Source organism: Panthera leo, chromosome F2 (genome assembly GCF_018350215.1).
Source record: "Panthera leo isolate Ple1 chromosome F2, P.leo_Ple1_pat1.1, whole genome shotgun sequence".
Classification (NCBI taxonomy): domain Eukaryota; kingdom Metazoa; phylum Chordata; class Mammalia; order Carnivora; family Felidae; genus Panthera; species Panthera leo.
The window spans coordinates 83,070,634-83,094,906 of NC_056695.1; the positions used below are offsets into that span (position 1 = coordinate 83,070,634).

At 47.3% G+C, this 24,273-nt stretch overlaps 1 protein-coding gene across 7 annotated transcripts; it reads right to left on the reverse strand.

Moving 5' to 3' along the window:
- Positions 1–1,383: 1,383 nt before the first annotated feature.
- On the reverse strand, positions 1,384–22,372 carry ZNF250 (zinc finger protein 250). Of its 7 annotated transcripts, none has more exons than XR_006198397.1 (7): positions 22,256–22,372; positions 15,321–15,416; positions 14,946–15,087; positions 14,628–14,741; positions 14,103–14,165; positions 2,848–5,288; positions 1,384–1,855 (listed from the first exon to the last, which is right to left on the reverse strand). XR_006198397.1 is itself a non-coding variant. In XM_042923972.1 (7 exons), the coding sequence occupies exons 3-7, from the start codon at positions 15,360–15,362 to the stop codon at positions 3,964–3,966; spliced, it is 1,686 nt and encodes a 561-aa protein (XP_042779906.1). In that variant the 5' UTR covers positions 15,363–15,416; positions 18,045–18,179; positions 22,256–22,372; the 3' UTR covers positions 3,383–3,963. The 7 variants fall into 7 exon arrangements, 5 of the variants coding, with proteins under 5 accessions (XP_042779906.1, XP_042779909.1, XP_042779910.1 ...); XR_006198398.1 differs by lacking the exon at positions 1,384–1,855 and having other exon boundaries at positions 2,320–2,962; positions 3,748–5,288; XM_042923972.1 differs by lacking the exon at positions 1,384–1,855 and adding an exon at positions 18,045–18,179 and having other exon boundaries at positions 3,383–5,288.
- Between the last annotated feature and the right edge of the window lie 1,901 nt (positions 22,373–24,273).

The following is a 24,273-nucleotide window of genomic DNA, read 5'->3' on the forward strand; positions in this document are numbered from 1 at the left end:
CTGTGGTCCCCTGCCTCCCATGATAGCTGCACCTGTTCAGAGTTGTACTAACTGCCAATACAGACTAGACAGAACTGAATGCTAGGCTGGTCTTCCTGTAGATTTCATTTAATTTTCAAGGTAGCCCTGTCACGTGGATGGTGATATTCTCATCTACATGTCAGAAGCCAAGGCTAAGGAAGGGATGTAATTGGATCAAGGTCACAGAACAGACAGAAGTGGGCCCAGGATAAGACCCACTTGTGCAGAAAGGATTAACTTGACACCAAGAGAGGGGTAGCCTTTGCCCTAGGATTCTGGGGGGCTGGAGTGTCCTCCCTGAGTGTTTTTGTTTACTCAGAGCCAGTCTATGGTAACATTATGGTTTATGGTAGGCGCTTTTGGCCATGTGGCATCTACTCAATCTGTGGAGAGGCTGGAGATCAAGGTCAGTCGTGCAGGTGGTCATGTGTGTCAGTGTCACCAAGCCCCAGTAAAAACTCTCAATGCTAAGGTTCAGGTGAGCCTCCCTTCTTGGCAATACCCCATGCACATTGTCACACATCAGTGCCAGGGAAGTAATACTGCCCATGACTTTGCAGAAGCTCAACATTTGGTATTTTTCCTGGATTCTATCCCTGTGCAATCCCTTGTCTGAATTTAATGTGTGTCTGTCACTTGTAATACACTGTGACCATGTGTATATCAGGTTTCAAGGTGAGTTCTAGGAGTCTTTGTAGCAAATTACTGAACTTGAGGGTGATCTTGGGAATCCCCAAATTTGTTATTGGTGTCAGAGGGGTGGGCAGTCTTGGGGACCCCTGTACTTCACGTGCATTTCTTAGCTCAGGAACTTTTATGCATGAAACCAGTGTTCCCCAAACTCACCCAGATGGGCCAGAGTAATGCTGTCCCCACCAACTGGTGGTTTTTCCTCTGCTCTAGGGCAAACCCAACTCCTAGGAAAGATCCTCTTGGGCCTTTACTACTAGCCCCTCTATACAGAGTGGCCTGAGCTTCCCCAACATGTCCTCCAGGAGTGCTCCTGCCTCCCTTAGGGCCACCTCTGGACTGCCCGGCCTCAGCCAAGCTGGGTCCTGGTGTGCAGTCACCTTCCTGCAGAGAAGTGATGGATCATGCAATTATGCCCCCACACTTGACCAGGTTGTCATCAATGCACGAACACACCCATCTCAATATACCTTCATAGCTCTGTATTACAGGATCTTTCCTAATTGATCAGGAAGAGGTGACATGGTTTTGTTTGAAATTGGTGTGCTTTAGCCTTTTTCAAGCTTTCCCCATTGTATTTCCCCTTATTGGGAACAGCTGACTCATGCCCTCTGCCCACTGATTTGTAGTTGATCCTTATGCCAAAATTACTGATCTTCCTTCACCCACAAGTAGGTGTTCTAGTCACTTCTTTTTTATTGGAAAATATGTCTGATTATACACAGTACACAGAAATAAAGTTCCAGGTGTTTTCTAAGTAACAGAAAACTTGAGAACTGTTAAATTCTTGGTAGCAGTAAGGAGAAATAAGATAAAAGTTTAAATGCATAAAATGGAAAAACTTCTAAATAAAAATAAAAAAAATCCAAAGTAAGTGTGGAATACTGTTAACCAGTCAGGGGTGGGAGGTAATGGCGATTAACAGGGTGAAGGGACCCCAAAGTCATTCTGGTGCCTGATACCACTTCCAAAAAAAGGGAGACTGACCATATGTTCTGGCAGGTTATATACTACCTCCTGGTCCTTGGAGAGGTGAGTGGCAAAAACGCATGGCCCAGGCATCCTCCCCAGGAAGAAGGGCACTGAAGCCACCTCCCAGCTGCAGAGACACTTGAGCCTTATAGTCACCAGTGGGCAATGGCGGCTGATAGCAAGCAAAGGCAGAATGATATTAAATTCACTTCATTTAAGAAGGTAAAAAAGCCAACTATATATTTTGATCCCCCTGAAAACCCTAGGTTTGGGTTTAGTGATCCAGAACGATCTGTACTGTGTAATTTATGTTGTCCTGTGACACACAGCGTCTTCCCAAACAAGTATTTCTGTACATTGTATTTAACTGAACTCCTGTTCTCATCTTGACTGGAATATGCCTATTTCTTTTTTTTTTTTTTTTTTTTTAACGTTTTATTTATTTTTGAGACAGAGAGAGACAGAGCATGAATGGGGGAGGGGCAGAGAGAGAGGGAGACACAGAATCGGAAGCAGGCTCCAGGCTCCGAGCCATCAGCCCAGAGCCCGACGCGGGGCTCGAACTCACGGACCGCGAGATCGTGACCTGAGCTGAAGTCGGCCACTCAACCGACTGAGCCACCCAGGCGCCCCTGCCTATTTCTTATTCTAACTCTTCCACATGATTAGGAATTGTACCCCGGGTAGTGGTGGGCTCTGAGGGGCAGCCACTGAGTCAGATGCCAGCTAGGAACTCAACCAGCACGGGGCGGAAGCTTCCCTCTGTGGGAATTTATGAGCTAGCCCCTCACTGGTCTCAGCTCCTCTTAAGTAATGCTTCTGTGAACTCTATTGATCTGGAGTTTCATCTTAGTGATTTCAGCTACTGTCTGCAGTAACATCTGAGGGACTTCAGCTTCCCTGAAGGGACACTGTTGCTCTCTCCTCTGAAGTAACCACCCAGTGATCAGCTCCTCTGAACTGCCCCATGACCTCAGACTCCACTAGTCTCTCCTCGGGGGTTTCAGCCATCTCTGAAGAAACACCTGTGTGATCTCATCTCCTAACATACGCCTCAGTGACCCCAACTGCTCTGCAGTACGTGTTAGTGACATCAGTCCCTTTCAGAAGGAGCCTATCTCCTCGCTGAGGTAACACCGGCTACTTCAACTTCCAGAGTTTCACCTGTGATGTTATCTTCTCAGCAGTATCACAGCGAGGGGAAAAGGAGCTTTTATCAGTGTCAGTGTGTTGCCGTGCCCTCGAGGATCAACTCTGGTCCTTCATTTCTCCTGAGAGGCTTGAGAGAGAGAGAGAACTTAAAAATTATGAATAAACTAGATTCATTTTAGTATATGATAATGTATACCAGAGTCTTCTTGGCATGTAAAAAAATAAAAACCTCAAACACAGGAATGAAAATTTTAGATCATAAAAAATATGTATCAAAGAACGGTCTTTTCAGTAAAACTTTTGGGAAACACCACAATGTGTAAAGAGGCACCCAGCTGGTGTAGCAGCTATAAGGTCTGGGCTCTGAGGGCAAAGCTCCCTTCCTACCCACATGGGGTCCAGAGACCCAAGACGTCCTATGAGTTCCAGAGCGTAAGGTCTGTAAGTCAGAAGGGTGGGTTTTGAGGCAAACATCCATTTTTGAGTTGAATTTTCACTAAAAAGTTAGGACATCCCTTCTCATCTTGAATAAAGTTCAAACACCAGATGAAGTGTTTTCTCACTAATATTTAGACTTTTTCTTTTTTTCATACAAAACAAGTGGTTCCACACACTTAGCATTTCTAGCCATATTACATCATGATACTTGATGACAATCTTTTTTTATATCATTTTATCCACACACTTTAGTGTTTTCACAGAATACCGCACATAATCCAATTCTAATTTTAGAGGAAATAATTAGAATAGTTACTGTTTTTAGGAAAGGCATGTAATATTCTAAGAAAAATCTTTATTTAGAATGTAAGCAAGTTTCATTGTGATAGTAATCCCTAGGTCTTCAATTCCTTCAGTTTCTTCCAATAAACTTTCTAATGTTAAAGAATTATGGGTGTCTTTACCAAAATTTACCATAGTTGTGTCATTTACTCTTCAATATAACTTCAAGATGTGGAGAAAAACAAAACAGGCATGCTCTATCATTCTTCCATGGGAACATGCTCAGTGCTTCTCTTTGGAGTTACTTGTGACACTAAATGACCAAACAATGGCATCCCACGGAGCTACCAGAACCTTCTCCTGGGCTGGGGGGGCGGGGGAGGGGAGTTCTCCTACTGGCAGAGGAGGTCACAGCTTCCTGTGCACCTTCTGGTGCTGGATCAGGTGCCCGTGCTGGTTGAAGGCGCGCCCGCACTCCCCGCACTCGTAGGGCCTCTCGCCCGTGTGGATCCTCTGGTGCTGGATGAGCACGGAGTACTGGCTGAAGGCCTTGCCACAGCGGCTGCACTCGTAGGGCCGCTCCCCAGTGTGGGTCCGCAGGTGCACGATCAGTGTTGCTTTTAGGCTGAAGGCCTTGCCACACTGCGCACAGCGGAAGGGCCTCTCGCCCGTGTGGATCCTCTCGTGCTGGACCAGAGACCTGCGGGCGCTGAAGGCGTGTCCACACTCGCCGCACACGTAGGGCTTCTCCCCGGTGTGCACCCGCTGGTGCTGGGTCAGGTGAGAGTGCTGCACGAAGGCCTTCCCGCACGCATAGCACCCGTAGGGCTTCTCCTCTGTGTGGATGCGCTCGTGGTTCATCAGTGTGGAGCGGTGGCTGAAGGCCTTCCCACACTCGCCGCACTCGTAGGGCTTCTCCCCAGTGTGCACGTTGTGGTGCTGGATGAGGACGGAGCGGTCGCTGAAGGCCCGGCCGCACTCGCTGCAGGTGTAGGGCTTCTCCCCGGTGTGCACCCGCTGGTGCTGGAGCAGCGTCCTCTTCACGCTGAAGGCGCGGCCGCACTGTGCGCACTCGTGCGGCTTCTCCCCGGTGTGCACCCGCTGGTGGCTGCGCAGGACGGTGCTGTGGTTGAACGCCTTCCCGCACAGTGGGCACACGTAGGGTCTTTCTCCCGTGTGGATCCGCTGGTGCTGAATAAGATGCGAGAGCTGAGTGAAGGACTTCCGACACTCAAGACACTCATGTGGCTTCTCTCCCGTGTGTATCTTGTGATGCTGAGCAAGATCTGAGCTCACTCGAAAGGCCTTTCCACATTCGTTACACTCGTAGGGCTTCTCGCCGGTGTGGATTCTCCTATGTTTACTGAGGACAGAGCTCTGGCTGAAGGCCTTCCCACACACACCACACACATAGGGCTTCTCTCCAGTGTGTGTTCTCTGATGCTGGAGGAGATGGGAGCTCCGACCAAAGCATTTCCCACACTCGGTGCACTTGTAGGGTCTCTCCCCACTAGGAACAGCCTGATTCTGAGAGAGAGGCACACTCTGGCTCAAGACCTGAACTTCAGGTGGGCCAACAGGGCTTGGACTCACACAGAAACTCTGCTCAGGTTCGTAACTTTTTGGATCAGTCCACCCTTTGGGTGCTTTCCCCAGGATCACCGATATTTCCTCTGAAATAAATGGCTTCCGACTCACGTCCCTATTTTGGTTCTCTCCCTTGTTTTCATATTCTGAAACAACAAAACCAAAGTAAAAATGTTAACTCAAATGTCAACCCACTCAAAACAGCAGAGCAAAGTGCAACCTGAAGGTGTTTAGCTGACAAGAGGTGGCCACCAGGGGTGCGGTCCCTGAATGCCCATGGCTACACATTTTCCGCAGTGCAGAAAAATCACAACTGTGTCCAATATTTACAAATGTGCCCAGGCTCACAGGGCAGTTTAAGGGACAGGTGTGACCTGTAGTCTTGAGTCATCCCCGCCCCCCACCGCGTGAAGTGCACGTGTCACACAGCAGCAGGGCTACAGCCCATTACCACCTGAGTCCCGCCTTCCTTGGAGTCCTTGTGGTAGGAATAAGCGTAGGACCCCACCCATGACTGCAAGGAGCTTTGTGGGGCTGACAGCAACACAGGAACAGAGAAGCCTAGTGTCAGGCTGGTAGATGTGTGAACTCTCGTGTGCATGTCCAACAGACACAGGACCAGAAGACTTATACACGGGGGACTGTGACCTCTTCTTTGTGGAGAAGGCACTGGGGGGCAAGATGAAACAGAGACACAATGGGAGTCTTGCCATGTCTAGGCTGGAGAGGAGTCCTGTAGGGCAGCAGTGAGCATTGCAGAGAAGACTAGGGTAGAGGTTTGTTAGTACCAGGTTGGGGGATCTACAGGATGTGCTGATAACTTTTTAAAAAAAATTTTTTAACATATTTATTTTTGAGAGACAGAGCATGAGCAGGGGAGGGGCAGAAAAGGAGACACAGAATCCAAAGCAGGCTCCAGGCTCTGAGCAGGTGTTCAGCACAGAGCCCGATGTGGGGCTCAAACCCACAAAGCATGAGATCATAACCTGAACTGAAGTTGGACACTTAACTGACTGAGCCACCCAGGCACCCCAATTTTTTTTAAGAAAGCTCTACGCCCAATGTGGGGCTTCAACTCACTACCCCAAGACCAAGGATTACGTGCTCTACCGACTAAGCCAGCCAGGTGCCCCTGAGAACAGGTTTCTTAGATCTTGGAAACCAAACCGTTGAGATGACAAGATGCCACTCAAAGACCCAAAACTTCTCAGGGGTGTGAGAAGAATGACTTTTTCACTGGTTCATGTGGGTAAGAACTGGGTATTCTCAGCTTAGACAGGGGCCTGGGTATTCTCACAAGACAGGGGCCTGTGTAAGTCCTTCCCTACCTGAATCTGGTGGCAAGTATGCTTCATTCCGGGGTTCTTTACCAGAAATGATGTGGACCAGCAACGATTTTCCAATTGTGTCCTATCTGTAATAAGGATATTTTCAAGTCCAATAAGCCCCCCACCTTGCTGGTAACAGCATTACTGGGATATAAGCTTCACTTTTTAGTAAGTTCCTAACTTGGTCTGGGAAGACATATGCTATATAGTGGGTCACCTGGTACCCCAAGCCAAGGGACCTTCTAAAACGACTTCTGACTGATGTTTAGAAAAAGATTTGGGCCAAGGTGGCCCATAAATTAAATATGCTTGGGGTGCCTGGGTGGCTCAACTGGTTAAGTGTCAAACTCTTGATTTCGGCTCAGGTCACTATTTCATGATCATGAGATCGAGTCCCATGTCAGGCTCTGCGCTGCGCATGGAGTCTGCTTAAGATTCTGTCTCCCTCTTCCTCTGCCTCTCCCCTGCTCATGCGGTCTCTCTCTCTCAAAAATAAATAAACTTACAAAAAAAAAATAGGACTACAAGAAATTAAATAAAAAAAATACACTTGTTTTAATTTATGTTGCCTTTTGACAGACAAGGAATGGTTACCTTGGAGGGACAAAGACATACCAAATGTTAATACTTCTTCTAGAAGTTGGAAGCAGCCAGACTGAAGCAAACCCTCAGCAGAGGGTCATCTGAGAAGAGGCAGGAGTGGGAAGTTGGGAGATTCCCAAGTGTGAGGGGCCTTGTAGAGGCTGGGGTCCCACTCCAGGCTAGATTAACCTGCTCTCCACACCCACCCCAAATTCAGCAGCATTCTGGACACAGATACTCAGAGTTCTTCACCTCGACACGGGGGCTCATGTCCATGGTCTTCCCCCTAGGGGCTAGATCCAGAGGAAGCCTCCTTTGGTGGCTCAGGACTGCAAGAGGAGAGCACAAGCACCCACCTGAACCCTTCTCCTCGACAGAATGAAAGCTGCAAGTCACTGGGCAAAGGAAAGCAAACTTCTCATTCTAGGGCACAGACAAACATCCCAATGGCTGGGAAGGGAAAACTACCCTTTACTCCTGAGGGAGGGGCAGGAAAATGATCATGAGCCCAGACATTGAGAAGTCTGCTTCAACTAGGGGAAGGGCTGTGACCCAAGAATACAACACCTGCCTAAAATTGAGGATAGATCAGAACAGTGGAGCACGCGGTCATCTCCTCCTGCTCCTATCGAAAAGGCCAGCAAGCACTGAGTAACAAGCAACAGAAGACTTCTGCTGGGGGTGGGGGGTGCCGGTGGCCAGAGCACAGAGGAAAAACCTCTCTTGCAGGCACACCTGGAAGACTGAAAGTCCCCACCCTATGCACAAGGAAATGCCAGAAGAACGGGAATCCAGTGGTATACTGAAGGCAACTATGGGAACAGAACCCAGCCAAACTCCTGACTCAGGCTTTCACACTAACCACCTAGTAGGAGGGGCTATGTTCCCAGACAGATATACTATTTACTTCTATTTCTCCTGTCTTAATTAATGATAGGTGACATTCAATAAAATATTATAAGACACCCAAGAGAAAGGAAAAAGACTGCTTGTGTGTACACACACACAGAGTCAAGAGAATAAGTGACCAACAGAACCAGAATTAGAGATGACCCATACGTTGAACAATGTGAATGATCAGATGGGGAACCTCAGCAGATAGATTCTGTAAGAAAGGACTGGAAATGCTAGATGTAGAAAATATAGCAACATATGAACGCCTCTGATAGGCTCATTGCGGACTCAACCCAGATGAGGAAAAGACCAGTGGGCTTGAAAATAGGTCAACAGAAATTACCCAAAAAGAAACGCAAAGACAAAAATGTATGAAACATAAAAATAAAATTGATATGGATCAATATCAAACGGCCTAACCTGCATGTAGTTGGAATTGCAGAAGAGAAAGAGAACAGGGAAGTAAAAATATCTGAAAAGATAATGGCTGAGATTTTCCTAAAAATAACGGAAGACATCATAACACAGATTCAAGATATTAGTGTCACACATTTTGTTTTGTTTTTAATATGAGAGAGAGAGAGAGCGAGAGCGCAAGTGCAAGTGGGGGAGACAGGTAGGGGGAGGAGAAGAGAGAGAAAGAAAATCTTAAGCAGGCTCCATGCTGCCATGGGACTCAATTCCCAAGCCCTGGGATCATGACCTGAGCCGCAATCAAGAGTGGAATGCTCAATCAACTCTGCCACCCAGGCGCCCTACAAACATGTTTTTAAAAAAAAAAAAAAATTTTTTTTTTTAACATTTATTTATTTTTGAGACAGAGAGAGACAGAGCATGAACGGGGGAGGGGCAGAGAGAGAGGGAGACACAGAATCAGAAGCAGGCTCCAGGCTCTGAGCCATCAGCCCAGAGCCTGACGCAGGGCTCGAACTCACGGACCGTGAGATCGTGACCTGAGCTGAAGTCAGACGCTTAACCGACTGAGCCACCCAGGTGCCCCCAAACATGTTTTTAAAATACCAACTAGAGGGGCGCCTGGGTGGCTCAAGTCAGTTGAGCATATGACTTCACCTCAGGCCATGATCTCACAGGTCCGTAAGTTTGAGCCCCACATCAGGCTTTGTACTGACAGCTCAGAGCCTGGAGCCTGCTTTGGATTCTGTGTCTCCCTCTCTTTCTGCCCCTCTCCCGCTCATGCTCTGTCTCTGTCTCCCTCAAAAATAAACATTAAAAAAAAAAAAAAAAGAAAAAAACCTGACTAGATACATCATATTCAAACTGCCAAAAACCAAAGAGACCATCTTAGAGGTAGAGGAAAAACACATACAACACAGAGGAACAAATGTAAGAATTACAGTAGACTCCTCATCAGAAACAAGTCAGAAAACAATGGACTGACACCCTTGAAGGGCAGAAAAAGAAAAAACAAGTCAATTTACAAACACCAATGGAGAGAACATCCAACAATCAAATCCAAACTAATGTTAAAGGAAATTCTTCAGGCTGCAGAAATATACCCGACAAAGCTGGATTTATACAAGAAATGAAGGCTTTTGGAATAAAATGAAGGTAAATATAAAAGACTATGTAAAACGGTTTTCTAAATCACTCTAAGAGAATTGTCCAAAGCAAAAATGATTACACACTAGAGCACCTGGCTGGTTCAGTTGGAAGAGCATGGGACTCTTACTCTTGGGGTCATGACTTCAAGCACAATGTTGAGTGTAGAGATTACTTAAATAAACCTGAAAAAAATAGTTGTAATGGAGCAAATGTTTGTGTCTCTCCCCGCAAATTCACATGTTGAAGCCCTAACCCCCAATGTGATGGTATGTGGTGGTGGGGACTTTGGGAGGTAATTGAGAGTTAGATGAGGTCACAAGGGTGGGGCCCCCATGATGGCATTACTGCCCTCTAAGAAAAGACCTCAGTGAGCTTACTCACTTTCCCCCCACAGGCACACAGAGGCCATGTGAACACACAGAAAGTGGCCATACTGCAAGCCAGGAATAGAGCCCTCACCAAATTCTCACTTTTTTAATTTTTTAGCATTTATTTATTTTGGAGACAGAGAGAGACAGAGCATGAACGGGGGAGGGTCAGAGAGAGAGGGAGACACAGAATCTGAAACAGGCTCCAGGCTCTGAGCAGTCAGCACAGAGCCTGACACGGGGCTCGAACTCACGGACCGCGAGATCACGACCTGAGCCGAAGTCGGATGCTTAACCGACTGAGCCACCCGGGCACCCCAACTCACTCTTGTCTTGGACCTCCAGCCTAGGGAACTGTGAGAATGAAATTTTTCATGTTTAAGTCACTCAACCCATGGCATGGCATGGTTATGGCAGCCTGAACGGACCAATAAACAAGTATGCTACCCCAACAGTCTTCTAACACATATGAAACGGTGTTTGCGTTCTTTGAATGTTTGGAGATGTATATTGTGAACCCTAGGGCAGCCACTAACCATCTGTTTTGTTCCCTCTTCTTTCTCCCTTTAAAAAAATTAAGTTACTTCTCATGATTCTATCTTATCTCCTTTGTTGGCTTCTTAGCTTTAACACTTCTTTTGATTATGATATAGCTTAGTGATTTTATTCAAGTTTATTATGTAAGGGGTTCATTGGAGTTTCTTAGATCTGTGAGTTTATGGTTTTCATCACATTTGGAAAGTTTTCAACCATCATTTCCTAGAATATTTTTTCTGATGCTCCCACCTCTGCTTTATTGGCTTCAGCTATATATATTAGGCAATTTCAGATTGTCCCACAGCTCACTAATGTCCTGTGGTCTTTTTTTCCTTCCTTTTCCTTTTCAGTAGTTTCTAGGATTTTTGTTTTCACTAATCCTTTCTTATGCAATATCTAACCTGTCACTAATTTTACCCAGTAAACTCTTCATCTCATGCATTGTTTTCATCTCTAGAGATCAGAACTGGGCCTTTCATGTATCTTCCAAGACTCTACTTAACATGCTGAATATTCCCTCTAGTCCTTGAACATACAGAATAAATTTATTTTGTTTTCATGTCCTGGTCTTCCAAATCTTTTTATTTTTTTAATATTTATTTTTGAGAAGACAGCATGTGAGCAGGGGAGGGGCAGAGAGAAAGAGAGAGAGAGAGAGAGAGAGAGAGAGAAAGAGAGAGAAAGATATAGAAACCAAAGTAGGCTCCAGGCTCTGAGCTGTTAGCACACAGCCCAAAGCGGGGCTCGAACTCACTGACCATGGGATCATGACCTGAGTCTAAGTCAGATGCCTAACGGACTGAGCCACCCAGGTACTCCTCCTGGTCTTCCAATTCTATCACTGATGTCACTTCTGGTCCGTTTAACAGGACTGTTTTTTCTTCTAATTATGGTTTTCTTACTTCTTTGAATGCTTGATAATTTTTTATTAATGCCAGATATTATGAATTTTACCTTGCTTCATGTTGGATATTTTTTATTTCTAGAAATTGTCTTGAACTTAAGTATTCTTGGTTAAGTTACTTGGAAGTAGCATGTATGGTTCTTGCCTTTGAACTTTGCTAGACCAGAACAGAATAGTGCTTAGGGCTCTTTCACCAGCCCTCCCCCTACTCCCCCCCCCAACACACACACACACGTTAGTTCTCTAATTGAGGATTCCCTGTGAGTTACAAGTTTCCCACTCTTGCCGTTGGGAGCAGATAGCATTCCCAGCCTTATGTGAGCATTGGGCACTGTATTTACCAGCCTATAGCTCTGCAGGCTAGAATTCCATATGGGTTCTCTGCTCAGTGTATCACAAGGCTGAAAAATAAAGTGTTAGACTGAATACTCATGTGGAGGCTCAGGGAGTAAATGCATTTCAAAGTTCATTCTTACTGTTGTCAAAATTTAGCCCCTTGTAGCTATAGGACTAAGAGGACTGTTTCCTTTGCCACCCTCACCTCCTGATTGCTACCTGCATTCCTTGCCATGTGGCCCCCTCCACCTTCAAGGCAGCAATGGTGCATCAAATCCTTCTTCCCATTCTTTGAATCTGGCTTCGGTCTCCAACCCCCAGACCCCCCAGACCCCGATTTAAAGAGTTCTCCATTCCTTAAAGGCAAAAGCTTAACGTAACATAATCACGAGAATAAAATCCACATTCACAGTCTTGGGGATTATGCAGGCAGGGCAGGTCCTGTGCTGAGAGAGAGAGCTCCGGTCTTTCTTCCTCTTCTAAGAACACTAATCATAGCAAATCAAGGTCCTACCCTTACGAGGTCACTTAATTACTTCCATAAAGCCTCCATCACCAATACATTTACACTGGGGTCAGGGCTTCAACATATGAATGGGGGAGGGGCACAAACATTCATTCTATTATGAGGACCATCTTAAATCCTGGTTACCACAGCTACTACTCCTTCTAAAGAGGCAGCTCTTTCCTGGCTTTGGATTTCCTTGCTAATACTCAAGAAGTCTTCCTGCAGATCTCCAGAATTCTTTGTCAAACAGACTCCCCTGTGGGACTTCTGGCCTCCCTGGCATCTCGGGACTCCTGGCAATAATGTCCTCAAGTCTGGGACACCACTGGGCTCTGCCAGGGTTCCCCTCCTTGCACTGGGATCTTCTCCAAGTGGTGAGCTGGGACAATTGTAGGGATCATCCCTTTGTTTCCTGTCTTTTGGGAATTACTTTCCTTCACTGACTGACTTCCACCGAGAGAATGATGTCCAACATCTTGAGAGCCGAGGTTTCATATACATTGTCCAGTTTTTCAGTTGTTTCAAGTGAGAGGGTAACTACCATCTCTGTTTACTCCATCTTGGCTGGAAATAGAAGCCCTTGTTGTTGCTGGGTTTTTTAATAGTTTTATATTAAAGGTTGGATCTCTAACCAATAACTTAATTAGGCATATTTCTGAGATTTCTAGAATTTTGTGTTACCTGGTGTTCTGCAACTTAATTTCCTCTCAAGACTGTGTTCCTGATCCGTTATATTGTTCTACAACAGTTATCAAATCCCTTTCACTACAGTACATTCTGTTCTATTACAACACCATAGCTTATTTATCTGTCTAGCCTACTGCTGATGAACACTTGGGTCATTTCCAGATTTTTCTATCTTGAAACATGCTTCTTTGAAGATTCTTGTACATGTTTCTTGGGGTTTACACACAAACGTCCTTACTGTACACTTAAGAGTGGAACATCTGCCATAGGGATCCAAATTTTCAACGTCATTTGATAATGGCACACTGGTTTCCAAAGTGAATGTGCACGTTTACATCATCATTAGCTGCCTTATATTCTCAACCAAACTTGATAATGTCAGATCTATTTTTTTTTGATACTGAAGGTCTAACACGGTATATCACAGCAGTTTTAATTTCCATGTCACTGATAAATAATGAGGCTGAGCACGTTCTCACATTTATTAGCCCTTTGATTTCCTCCTCTATAGAACTTGTTCAAGTTTTGTGCCCACTTTTCTTATTTGATATTTCTGCATTTTTAAAATTCTCTTCAGAGCAATTATTAAGTGTATATACTGTTTTGAAAAATGGCAATACCAATAAGTTCTTCATTTAAAAAATCTGGGTTTATGGCCAACAAAATTTTTACACACCTCATTTTTTAGAAGTTATACTATATGTTTTTTAAACTGGAGAACACATGGTTTAGTTTGTTTTTTTTTTTTACTTAAGAAGACTCATCTTCATAAAGTTAGCAAGCCAAAGAAATAATTACCCATTTCCATTGAAAAGTATTTCTTCTATTGTTTGAAGCTTCCTAAATAGGTAGTGTCTTTCCTGATGCCAAAGTAACGAGATGAGCAAAATGACTTTAATAAATAATTGTACAAAAGGTTACTCAATCATCCATGGCATAAAAGCAACACATGACCAAACTTGCAAGAGCAGAGCCCTCACTTTCAGAACAATACAGCTTCAGCTGTTGTTTCAAGTACAGACTAGGAAGAATGTTTTACAGTGGACAAAACAAAGGAAAAAAAAATTCCACTGAAACAAAATTTTAATTTAAAAAACCCCTCTCCATGATTTTGTATAGAGTGTATGTACTGTATAACAAGAGCATACATTCTGCATCAGAGAACCCCAGGAATTTCTTTACGTTCTGGTGAATCATCAGCATTAACACCTTCAGGGATTGTACTGGGTTAAAAAGATAAGACATACACCTACCCCATGGACAGGGTGAACTGTCTTGCTGCCTACAAGCTGCCATGTGGTCACGTTTGGAGTTATCTGCAAAAAGAAAAGAGAGTTAAGAGAGAACAAAACAGTTTTTAAGAGTAGGAACTCCTGGGGCACCTGGGTGGCTTACTGGGTTAAGTGATCGACTTCAGCTCAGGTCATGATCTCACAGCTTGTGAGTTCGAGCCCCGCGTTGGGCTCTGTGCTGATAGCTCAGAGCCTGAAGCCTACTTAGGATTCTGTGTCTCCCTCTCTCTCTGTCCCTACCCTGCTTGCACTCTATTTCTCTCTCTCTCAAAAATAAACAAACATAAAAAAAAAAAAAAAAGAGCAGGAACTTCCTCCACTGGCTGTTACAGCAGGTAAGTGCAATTCACAAAGTTAAGACCACAGGCTCCTCGGGCAGAAGAGGCCCCAGGTGGAAGCTACTCTTGCTCTCTGTCACCTGTCAGTGTGCACAGCTGCCAGGAACTGATCAGTCCAACTGAAGGAGAGCCAGCTCCCTTCACTCACCTGAATGGCCAATGCCCAAGCCCCCAGTCTCCTCAGCCCCTTGCCCATCCAGGACCCATGGCTCTTCTCCTCGCTCCAGCTGACAGATCACGTTGGGCTTTGATCCTGGAAGTCCTGCTCATGGGGAAGGAAGGCCTTTTGTCAGCACAACATCTGTGAACACCCCTACCCCACCTGAGTGATCTGTAGGCATGAGACAGAGAGGTGTGATGTCCCTCTAGAGCTGTAACACCTGGAGGCAACCCCAAACCCCCCACCCCAGGTCCCTGCCCTTGGCCAAGCACAGAGACACAGAAGAGGCCTGCTGAGGGGCCATACCCAGTGACACCACGTTGCCATAGGTCTCCATCATCACGTGTCGGTAGAGGCCCCGCTGAGCAGGGCCCAGGCGGTCCCACTCCTCCTGGGAGAGGAGCACAGCCACATCCTCAAAGGTCACCTTGGCCTGGAATGACAGGGGCTGCTGAAGGTTGGATTGAGTCTCCATGTCTGAGATGGAGCAATGTGGGTGGGGGGAGTGAAGATGCCCTGGGTCGGGGGGAAGGGAAACACATGCGAGCAGATGGGTGGTATCAGGAAGGGGCCACATTGTTCAGGAGATACAGTGACACTCAGGCTGTCACCCAGAACCCTGGACATGGGAGGGTTGTGAGGAAATCCAGGGGTGCAACAAAGGCCCTGGAGGCAGCTCACCTGGGGTCCTGCTGGTGGTGGTAGGAGCCTGGCTGCTGCCATCGCGTGATCCCTTGAGGTTTCCAAGGAAGATGGAAGTCAGAGGAGCCTGTGGGGCTGAGGAAGAGGAGGGAGCACATGAGGGGCCCACCCTTGCCCCCACAGACCCTGAGTTCTGAGGGAGTCCAGCCCCCACTGTGAACTCTTCCCATGGGCCCAGCCACAAGGTTTTGCTCTCCAGACCTGGGGTCTTTATGATCAGCTAGGGAGCTAGCAAGGACTCTGAGGCACCTGCTCAGGCCCACAGTCTAGGCACAAGGGCCCATGCCAGAGCATTCACAGAGGTGTGAAATGTTCATCAGGTCTGGTGTGGGTGCCAGGCCAGGCTGCCTCCACAGACAATCTCCCAGTGAAGACAGGCTTTCCTCAAGGTCCACACTCCTGTGGGGGCCTCACCCCAGGTCCGGCATGCTTGGCTTGACCGTAACTCCTGTGGCCCCACTGATGCCTCAGTCTCATGTGGTTGTGCCCCAGTTGCCCTGATGCTCCACTGAGGCTGGGGTCATCAGCCTGGTGGTGGCTCCACCAGGGACTGGGAACGGAGGCAGGACAAATAGTTGATTCTGGAGGATTAAGTACAGAGTCACCCAGGGATTTGGTCTGAACACCTGATGTGGAGGCCTGGGGGTGAGCAGGTTCTGGGGACTTATCAGGCTAAATTAAGCTGAGATGTCTATCATACTCAAAATACGGGGGAAAAAAGGGGGACCAAAGGCTCTCCTAATGGGGGAATGGGGTTCACATCTTTTGGAGTGCCAAAGGGTGTCTATAACAGGGACACAGAAGCCAAGTGGGCAGACAACTCTACGAAAAATGGTACAAGATGGTGATCAACCTTCTCATGCATGCAGCTCAGCAGGTACCTCAACAAACAGGGTGCTTCATCTGTTTGTTTGATTTCTTTGTAGAATATCAGATGTATGTGTAAGTTTGCATGGACAACTTTTGGGAATACAAATCCTGAACTCCCAACTGCAGCTGCCTCTGCGGAGCACAATGGTAGACTTATTCACCAAGAATGTCCATTCCCCCCAAATCTGTGTGTGCTTGTGTCAGTGCAACTCTAATTAGGATTCCAACAGGTGCCTTTTAAAGGAGTAAAACTACCTTGAATTCACATGAACGATAGATGCTGGATAATAGATTAAGAATAAAATTTGAAAAAAATGGGTGTGAGGCAGGGTGGGCCTGCCTCACCAGATCTCAGAACAAAGATGAGGAAGCCATTTCCACCACCCACTCCACCTCCTGCCCTCTTGGCAGTGTATCCAACACCCACATCCACTCGACCAGCCCACAGACTTGCCATCTCTCATTGTCAGTCATCTTCCCCATGGTCTCGTCCAGATACCTCTCCATGAGTGGTCTCCGTACCCCCACCCCACCAGAAAGTGGCCCTGGTCAGGGTCTCCCATGACTTCCATGTGGTCAGATCCTTGCCCCTTGTTGACAGGATGACACTGGTCTCTTGTGCTCCTGCAAGTTGGTCTCTACCAAGTCTCCTGGACATTGCTCCCTCAGCCAAGGCCTCCAGCCATCCTCACCTGTTTGAGAATTTGACCTTCATGTATAATACAGCTCTGGTCCTATGGGAACCTGGCAGAAGTAGTCATTGGCACTATGGCCCCACTGCAACTAGGCCAGGATCCAACGATAAACACCAATAGGAACCTCGTTCAGGGCCTTCCCAGTGGGTACAGATGACACAGGAGGCATGTGGCACATGTGGCCATAAGGCCTTAAGCCAGACCAACTCCTGCTCCTGCCCGTGCTTCTTCCTGCCCCACATCCTGCACATATCTGGCACTGGCCATGGTTATCCTACAATCCTGAATGTTCAGTGGAGCCTAGGGTCTCCTTTTTGGTGCAGTTGAACTGGCAATCCCCTTCCCTCCAACTCAACATCTTCATGGAGATGTTCTTTGGCATCTCAGACACTTAACATCTAACACTAGGCTCCTATTTCTGCCCCCAGCTTGGTCTGGGCACCTCTACCCAAGACTTGATCCTGAAACTACCTTTCCTCCTCATTCTTTCACACTCTACTCCAAATCCACTCTCCTAGTGCACCCAGAACCTGGCCCTGTTACAGCAGGGTCATGCATCTGCCTTCCATGGGAATAGCGACTGTCCTTGGCTTCAACTAACTTCCTGGCCCCTCCATGGCTATGAGGCTGCTCAGAACCCTGCTTGAACCTCCCCTCTGCCAGGGAGGCTCCCTCCCTTTAGCTGGTGCTTGGCCACATCACCTTCTCATTGAGGCCCTTCCTGACCCCTTATCTTGAGGGCCTCTGCCTTGCCCAGTCCTCCTTCTCCCTTCCTGTCCCAGCAAAGCAGCCATCAGGCCAATGTTTGCTGAGTAAGTGAATGAAATTAAAAAATCGACGAGACCATACTTTACACCCTGTCTCAGAAAAGCCACCTAACAGTTACGTAGATGAACCAGACATGCCATTAGACAGTGGGAACTCCGCTGGAATGGATGCAGGCCCGAGGATGGTGTGACTGCCAACCCACAGTCCTTTCACACACAGGTCACAGACCCACTAAGAGAAAGATTTAGGTTGTGCTAGATAGACGACAGGTAAATGACACCGTGGGACACAGAGAGCATGTCCAAAATGTTCCTCTTTCAGAAACAATGACTCCAGGGCCATGAAGGGTATGTGTGTGCTTTGTCCTCACCCGTAAAACAGGAAGATCACATCCCTCCTCTGTGGGCCTCAAGAGGAGACAGTGCTCAGAACCACTGGGCGCAGAGTCAGATGCCGCTGGACCAAGTGTTATCTCATCCGATTAGACTAACTCCAAACAACCAGGCTGTCAACACGAGTGAGAAACAGAGGTGGGTGGAGAGGGCAAAGGAAAAGATTCCTACCTGGCGGGGGGAGTCCTAGAAAAGCACAAAAACAAAGGATCTCTACCTAGATGACCTTCACACATTACCAAGTTAAAAAAAAAAAGCATATCACATAGTATGTGTTATACTATCACACAGTATTTTTACTACGATCTGAAGATTTGTGTCCTTTCAACATTCATAAGGTGAAATCCTAATGCCCAGTAGGATGGTGTTAGGAGGTGAGGCCTTTGGGAAGTGCTTAGGTCATGAGTCTGGAGTCCTCATGATGGGATTAGTGCCCTTGTAAGAAGAGACTCCCACAGAGCTTTCTCACTCCTTCCACCACGTGAGGTCACAGCAAGAAGTCTGCAACCTGAAGGGGGCCTTCCCCTGACCGTGCTGGCACCCTAATTTGGACTTCCAGCCTCCAGAACTTTGAGAAATGTCTGTTGTTTTATAGGCTACCCAGTCGACAGTAATTTGCTCTGGAAGCCCAAAGGAACTAAAATGACTGTATTCTTTTGTTTTTTTTAAATTTTTTTAATGTTTATTTATTTCTGACAGAGAGCACATCAGCGGAGGAGGGGCAAGACAGAGGGAGACCCAGAATCTGAAGCAGGCTCCAACCTGTCAGCACAGAGCCCGACGCGGGGCTCAAACTCACGGACCGCGAGATCACGACCTGAGCCAAAGTTGGATGCTCAGCCGACTGAGCCACCCAGGTGCCCCGACTGTATTCTGATTAAAAAAAAAAAAAAAAAAAGAACAAAATAAACACAAGAAGTGATACTAATTTTGAACAAGTCTGTGACTTCAAGCAAAGACGTACAAAACACTGTGCATCTCAAAACCAACAACTGTCAGGCAGGAAAACAGAGTCATCCAGGGTACCCAAACTGGCTTTTAACAAGCCGCCCTCTCCCCAACCCTGACCTCCATGATTCTGATGCCCTGTGATGCTCTGTGAGAAAAACACAGTTTAGACAAGAAGACAGAACAGGTGGGCACGACAAGTCCTGTTTGGATGACCCCCCAAGCCAGAATCACCACCACCGAGTCCCCTAACAGACTGTGAGCAAGGCCATGCCACCCCCACAAAGGGCAAGCACAGAGAGCACCGCCCATCCACCAATCACAGTCATTCTTCAGATGCAGGAATTCCATTTTTGGAAATCTCCTCAGGGAATAACCCAAACAAAACCAGAACACATCCGTGTTCTCAGCAGCCCTGGATGCTTAATGGGACAGAAGCCACACTGCAGTGAGACACTCAGCCAAACAGAATCTAGCTCTCACGATGACTGAGCAGCCAGCTACGTGGACAGGAACTAAAGAAGGGGCTGCAGAGATGCAAAGAGCTTAGAGTTTAAAGTTTACTATTATTGTTTTGTTTTGTAAGCTAAGCTTTAGGAACTTACCACCCTTGTTGGAATCCCTGATAGATCTGACGTAAAAGAACACACATGTCTGTCCAAAGAGCTCGCGCACAGTGACAGGCTGGCATGGGCATACTAGACGTGCGTGGTCTGGGGTGAGAGGCTCCCAGGATCTTCTTCCCTCAGTCTTCACCATCCTCACCCACAGGCTTTCCTGGTGGAGTGCCCTGCCCCGCCTCCACGGTGGAAGCATCTTCACAAAGGGCAGCTCCAAGCCATTTGCGAACACAAAGCACAACCCTGCGATCTTCCATAGTGAGTGATCAAGCATCCAAACCAACAGCTTTCTTATACACTGGCAACACCTAGTCAGAAAACGTATAGGGGGCAAAGTTCTGTTCATAAATGGCAACAAGGAACAAGCTTAAAATGAACTTTAGAAATGTGATGTTAATTCTGCCCACCGTATCCACAAAACCAAGGTGCCTAGAGCCAGTGGGCCTGGAGGAAAAGCAGTGGCTACAGAACCGGGCAGAGCAGGGCCAAGTCTGTATAAACAAATGGAGAACAGATGAGACAATTCAAATTGCTCAGGAAAGATGATTCAATAAATGGTGTGAAGACAAGATTTTTTAAATGCTTTAGGAAAAGCAAAATTAAGCCTTTACATAAAATTCAACAAATCTCCCAGAAAGTAGAGGGAGGCAAAGAGATTTAAACAAACAAACAAACAAACAAATTTGGCCAGAAAAAATTAGATCATCTCAGTCTAATAAATCCACTAGGCTAACTAATGAGTAAGAGTTGAAATTTTAGATCACATTTTAAGGACTTGAATACAAGTATAGATACATTTGTATTATTTTAGGTGGGAAGGGCTGTTCTAAGCAAAATAGCAAAAGCAGAAACCTGCTGGGCAGAGACTCCCACATTTGCTGCATGAAAATTAATACCTTATGCACATCAAAGCCACCAAATTCCAGAATGGGCCCAAAGACATGTAAGAATTTAATGCATGACAAAGTTGGTTTTCCAAATCAATGGAAAGATGAATTATTCAGTAGGTAGTGTTAGAAATAGCATAGAAGGAAAAAAATGAAGCTGGATTCCCAACTCACCCACACCAAAATAAATTCCAGATGGATCCAGCATTGCACAAGTACCAGAGAAAAACAAGAGTCTATTTTAAAAATAATCTTGGCGTGTGGAAAGCCTTTTAAGACACAGCAAAGCTCAAAAGCCTTCGGAGTAAATATGTTACGATTAAAAACTTGAAATCTCTTCAAAAAACCCCAAACCAGAGCAAAGCACCATAACTGGAGTCAAATGTCAGTTTGTGAAGAGTGTTTTCAACATATACGGAAAAGAGTATGAGCTGGCAGATCACAAAGGAAATACAAAGGAAAACAAAAAAGGAAATACAAAGGCACACGAACAGTTTCAACCTCACCAGTCATCGGGGAACGGAAATTAAAACATTCATGTGACAACAATGCGGGGCGGGCGGTCTTAAGGCCCCAACCTCCCCCTCACTCCGCCTCCGAGTCCACCCTGCACACACCGGGTGTGGAAAACCGACGGAACGCACCGCCACGAAGGCAGTTTGCAAGTGAAAAATCTAACAAGTATCGACCGATAGAGCATGGCCACCCCTCTGCCCCGCGAGCTTCCCTTTTAGGTGAATAACAGAAAACAGCGCACGCAAAATCCAGAAAGGGTACAAAGGAAACCAGCCAGTGCTGCCTCTGCGCACACTGGCAGACTGTTCCCAACGACGATTTCCAGTTTTTCTATTTTTCTCACACGTTCACATTTTAAAAAATGCATGTTATTTTCTATTGAAATCTTAAAAAGCAAATAATAAACTAGGGATATATTTGCAAACCATGTTAGAAAAGGTTGGTCTCGTTCACTAAAAAGGGGCTCTTACAAGGTAGTAAGGAGAAGAGCACGGATAGAAACATGGAGAAAGGATGTAAAATTAGGAAAGTACTTTGAGCCAACGAGATACCAGCGCCGTTCGGACGCGGAGAAACGGCTTACTGCGAACGGCACAGGCGCTCCTGCCGCCGCGGGGTCCGGATGGGCTTCTCAGCCTCTGGTTCTGTATTTTGGGGAGACCTTGGGCGAGCCGGGGACTCGCGGGTCGCTGACCACCCTTCCCGGGGCAATCGCGCCGCCGTTCTCTTCGCCGCGGCCCCGCCGCAAACCTCCACCTCCTGCCAGCGCTCGCCGTCCGCGGGGGAGGGGGCCCGGGAGGGTCGGAGGGGGGCGATGAGGTGTCTCAGGGCCTGGGGTGGGGGTTGGATTCCGGGCGTGGCAGGGCCGGAGGGCTGAGGGCCCGGAGACTGGGTCGCAGGCAGCCTGGTGTGTGTCAAGGGTAAGGGGAGAGGGTTCTGGGGCGTGGCAGGGGCCGAGGGGCGGGGGTCGGGAGAAGCCCGGGTGTGAGGAGCGGAGAGAGGACTGGGATGCGGCAAAACGCTGGGGGAGAGGGGGCTCAGAGTGGGGTCCGAGGAGGGGAAGGAGCCCACCGCGCGCCCGCAGGAGGAACCCGGCAGGAGGGGCGGAAGCGGAGCGTGCCCGCGGGGAAGTGCCCTGTCCGTGAGGACGACCCGGCTCCAGCGCGCGTGCTGGCAGAAGGGCCCGGGCGCCAGTGCCCACGCGCACCCCCAACTCACCTTCCACGCCGCAGCCTCACGCGCGAAGGGACGGATGCCCGCAACGCACTCAGACAAAGGGGACGCCCCGCCTGGTCTGCGCATCCGCCAATCCCTGGGGGCCCCGCCTCCTCAGTCCCCGCCCACGCCCCCGGTCACCAGTCCTGGAGCGGACACCTCCCAGTCGTCCCCGCCTTCCCCGCCGGCGCCATTTTCCTGACTGACAGCGAGGCCGCTTTCTGCGGAGCCACCGAGAGGCGAGATCTCCCGCGCGCCTAGAGAGGCCATACCGCGTTCCGTCCTCGCATTTACCGCACTTCCGGCGGTCCTGTGGAAAGTTCTAGTGAAGCTTCCGAGCATCGGACCCACGGGCCACCTAGTGCCTGTAGAGTCGGGTTTCAGGCTTGTGGCCAGGGGGGTACCTTTTCCGCTCCTAGCCGGGTGCCACCCCCTCTGAACGTGCCTCCTCGTTGCTGTGCCCTGGGACCCGCCGAGGACCTAGCGGTGGTCGTCACGTGTGACAGTGACCGCCTCCTCAACCACCTGCACAGCTGTTCACGGACTTTTTTGGGGCCGGCGGGGGGGGGGGTGGGGTGGGGGGGGTCCGTGAAGCCTCCGTCCGTGAGGGCGTTGCACGGTGCGGTAGCAACTCCCGGGAGAGGAGGCTGAGACAGCCACGGCTGGAATGCTTAGTCGTGTTCTAGAAAAACTAGAACGGTGAGGGCTTTCTTGGAGGAGCGGTTGGGGAGCCGGAGGAAGAGTTGGCCATCTCGCCTTTTCTGATAAGCGACCCTGGGTTGGGAGTAGGACTCCCTAACTTCAGGCAGGGATGGGAAGAAAAATTAAGGAGGAGGGGACAGAGAGTCCCTCAACAGTGACACCCTTTCCTCTTTCCTTTTAGCTTTTTATTATAGAAACTTTCAAAGATAGGCAAAGGTAGACAAAGTAGTGTAATGAACCCCACGTGTCCATCAAACAGTTGAAATGGGCAGTCTCTTCACCTATTTCTCTGGTTATTTCTTTCGTCAATCCCGTAGAGGAGGTCATTTTCTATAATAATTATTATCATATTTGCCTAAAAGATAAGGGCCCCTAAAAACGTAATTACAAAGCTATTATCACCCGTGAATGTTAATGATTATCCTTTATTATCAAATGTAGGAAACTTTTTTTTAAATGTAAAAATACATCATGAGTTTACAGTGATATTTCAAACTTAGGGCTAGGTGGCTATTAATTTTTAAAATTTTATGTTTGTATCTTTTTTTCCCCTCATATTTAGGATCTTGGGGGGCGTCTAGGTGGCTCACTCAGTTGAGCATAGGACTCGTGGTTTCAGCTCAGGTCATGATCCCAGGGTGGCGGGATCCAGCCCTCTGTCAGTCTCTACCCTAATCAAGGAGTTCTTTAAGATTCAGTCTGTCTCTCCTTCTGCCCCTCTCCCCCACTTGCACGTGCATTGTCTCTAATTTAAAAAAAAAAAAATCTTGGATCCTGATTATCTTAACACAATATATAATTATGTCAGAATAACAATGCCAATATTACTAATGGTATGATTATTGAGAAGTGTAACATTCTTTTGCAGTTCTTTCTGTTGTTAGGTTATATCCCATGCTTTAAAGTAAATTAAGGGCCGCCTGGGTGGCTCAGTTGGTTAAGCGTCCAACTTTGGCTCAGGTCATGAGCTCACGGTTTGTGAGTTTTGAGCCCGGCGTTGGGCTCTGTGCTGACAGCTCAGAGCCTGGAACCTGCTTCAGATTCTGTGTCTCCATCTCTATCTGCCTCTCCCCAGCTTGCATTCTGTTTCTCTCTCTCTCTCTCTCTCTCTCTCTCTCTCTCTCTCTCAAAAATAGGTATAAAACTTTGAAGTCAATGAAAATAATTTGTTTCTGTGGGATTATATATACTGGCTCATTTGTTTCATTTTGCTTATGCTCTTTAGGGTTAAGTTTTTCAGGTTTTTATTTTTTTTTTTAACTTTTTTTTTCAACGTTTTTTATTTATTTTTGGGACAGAGAGAGACAGAGCATGAACGG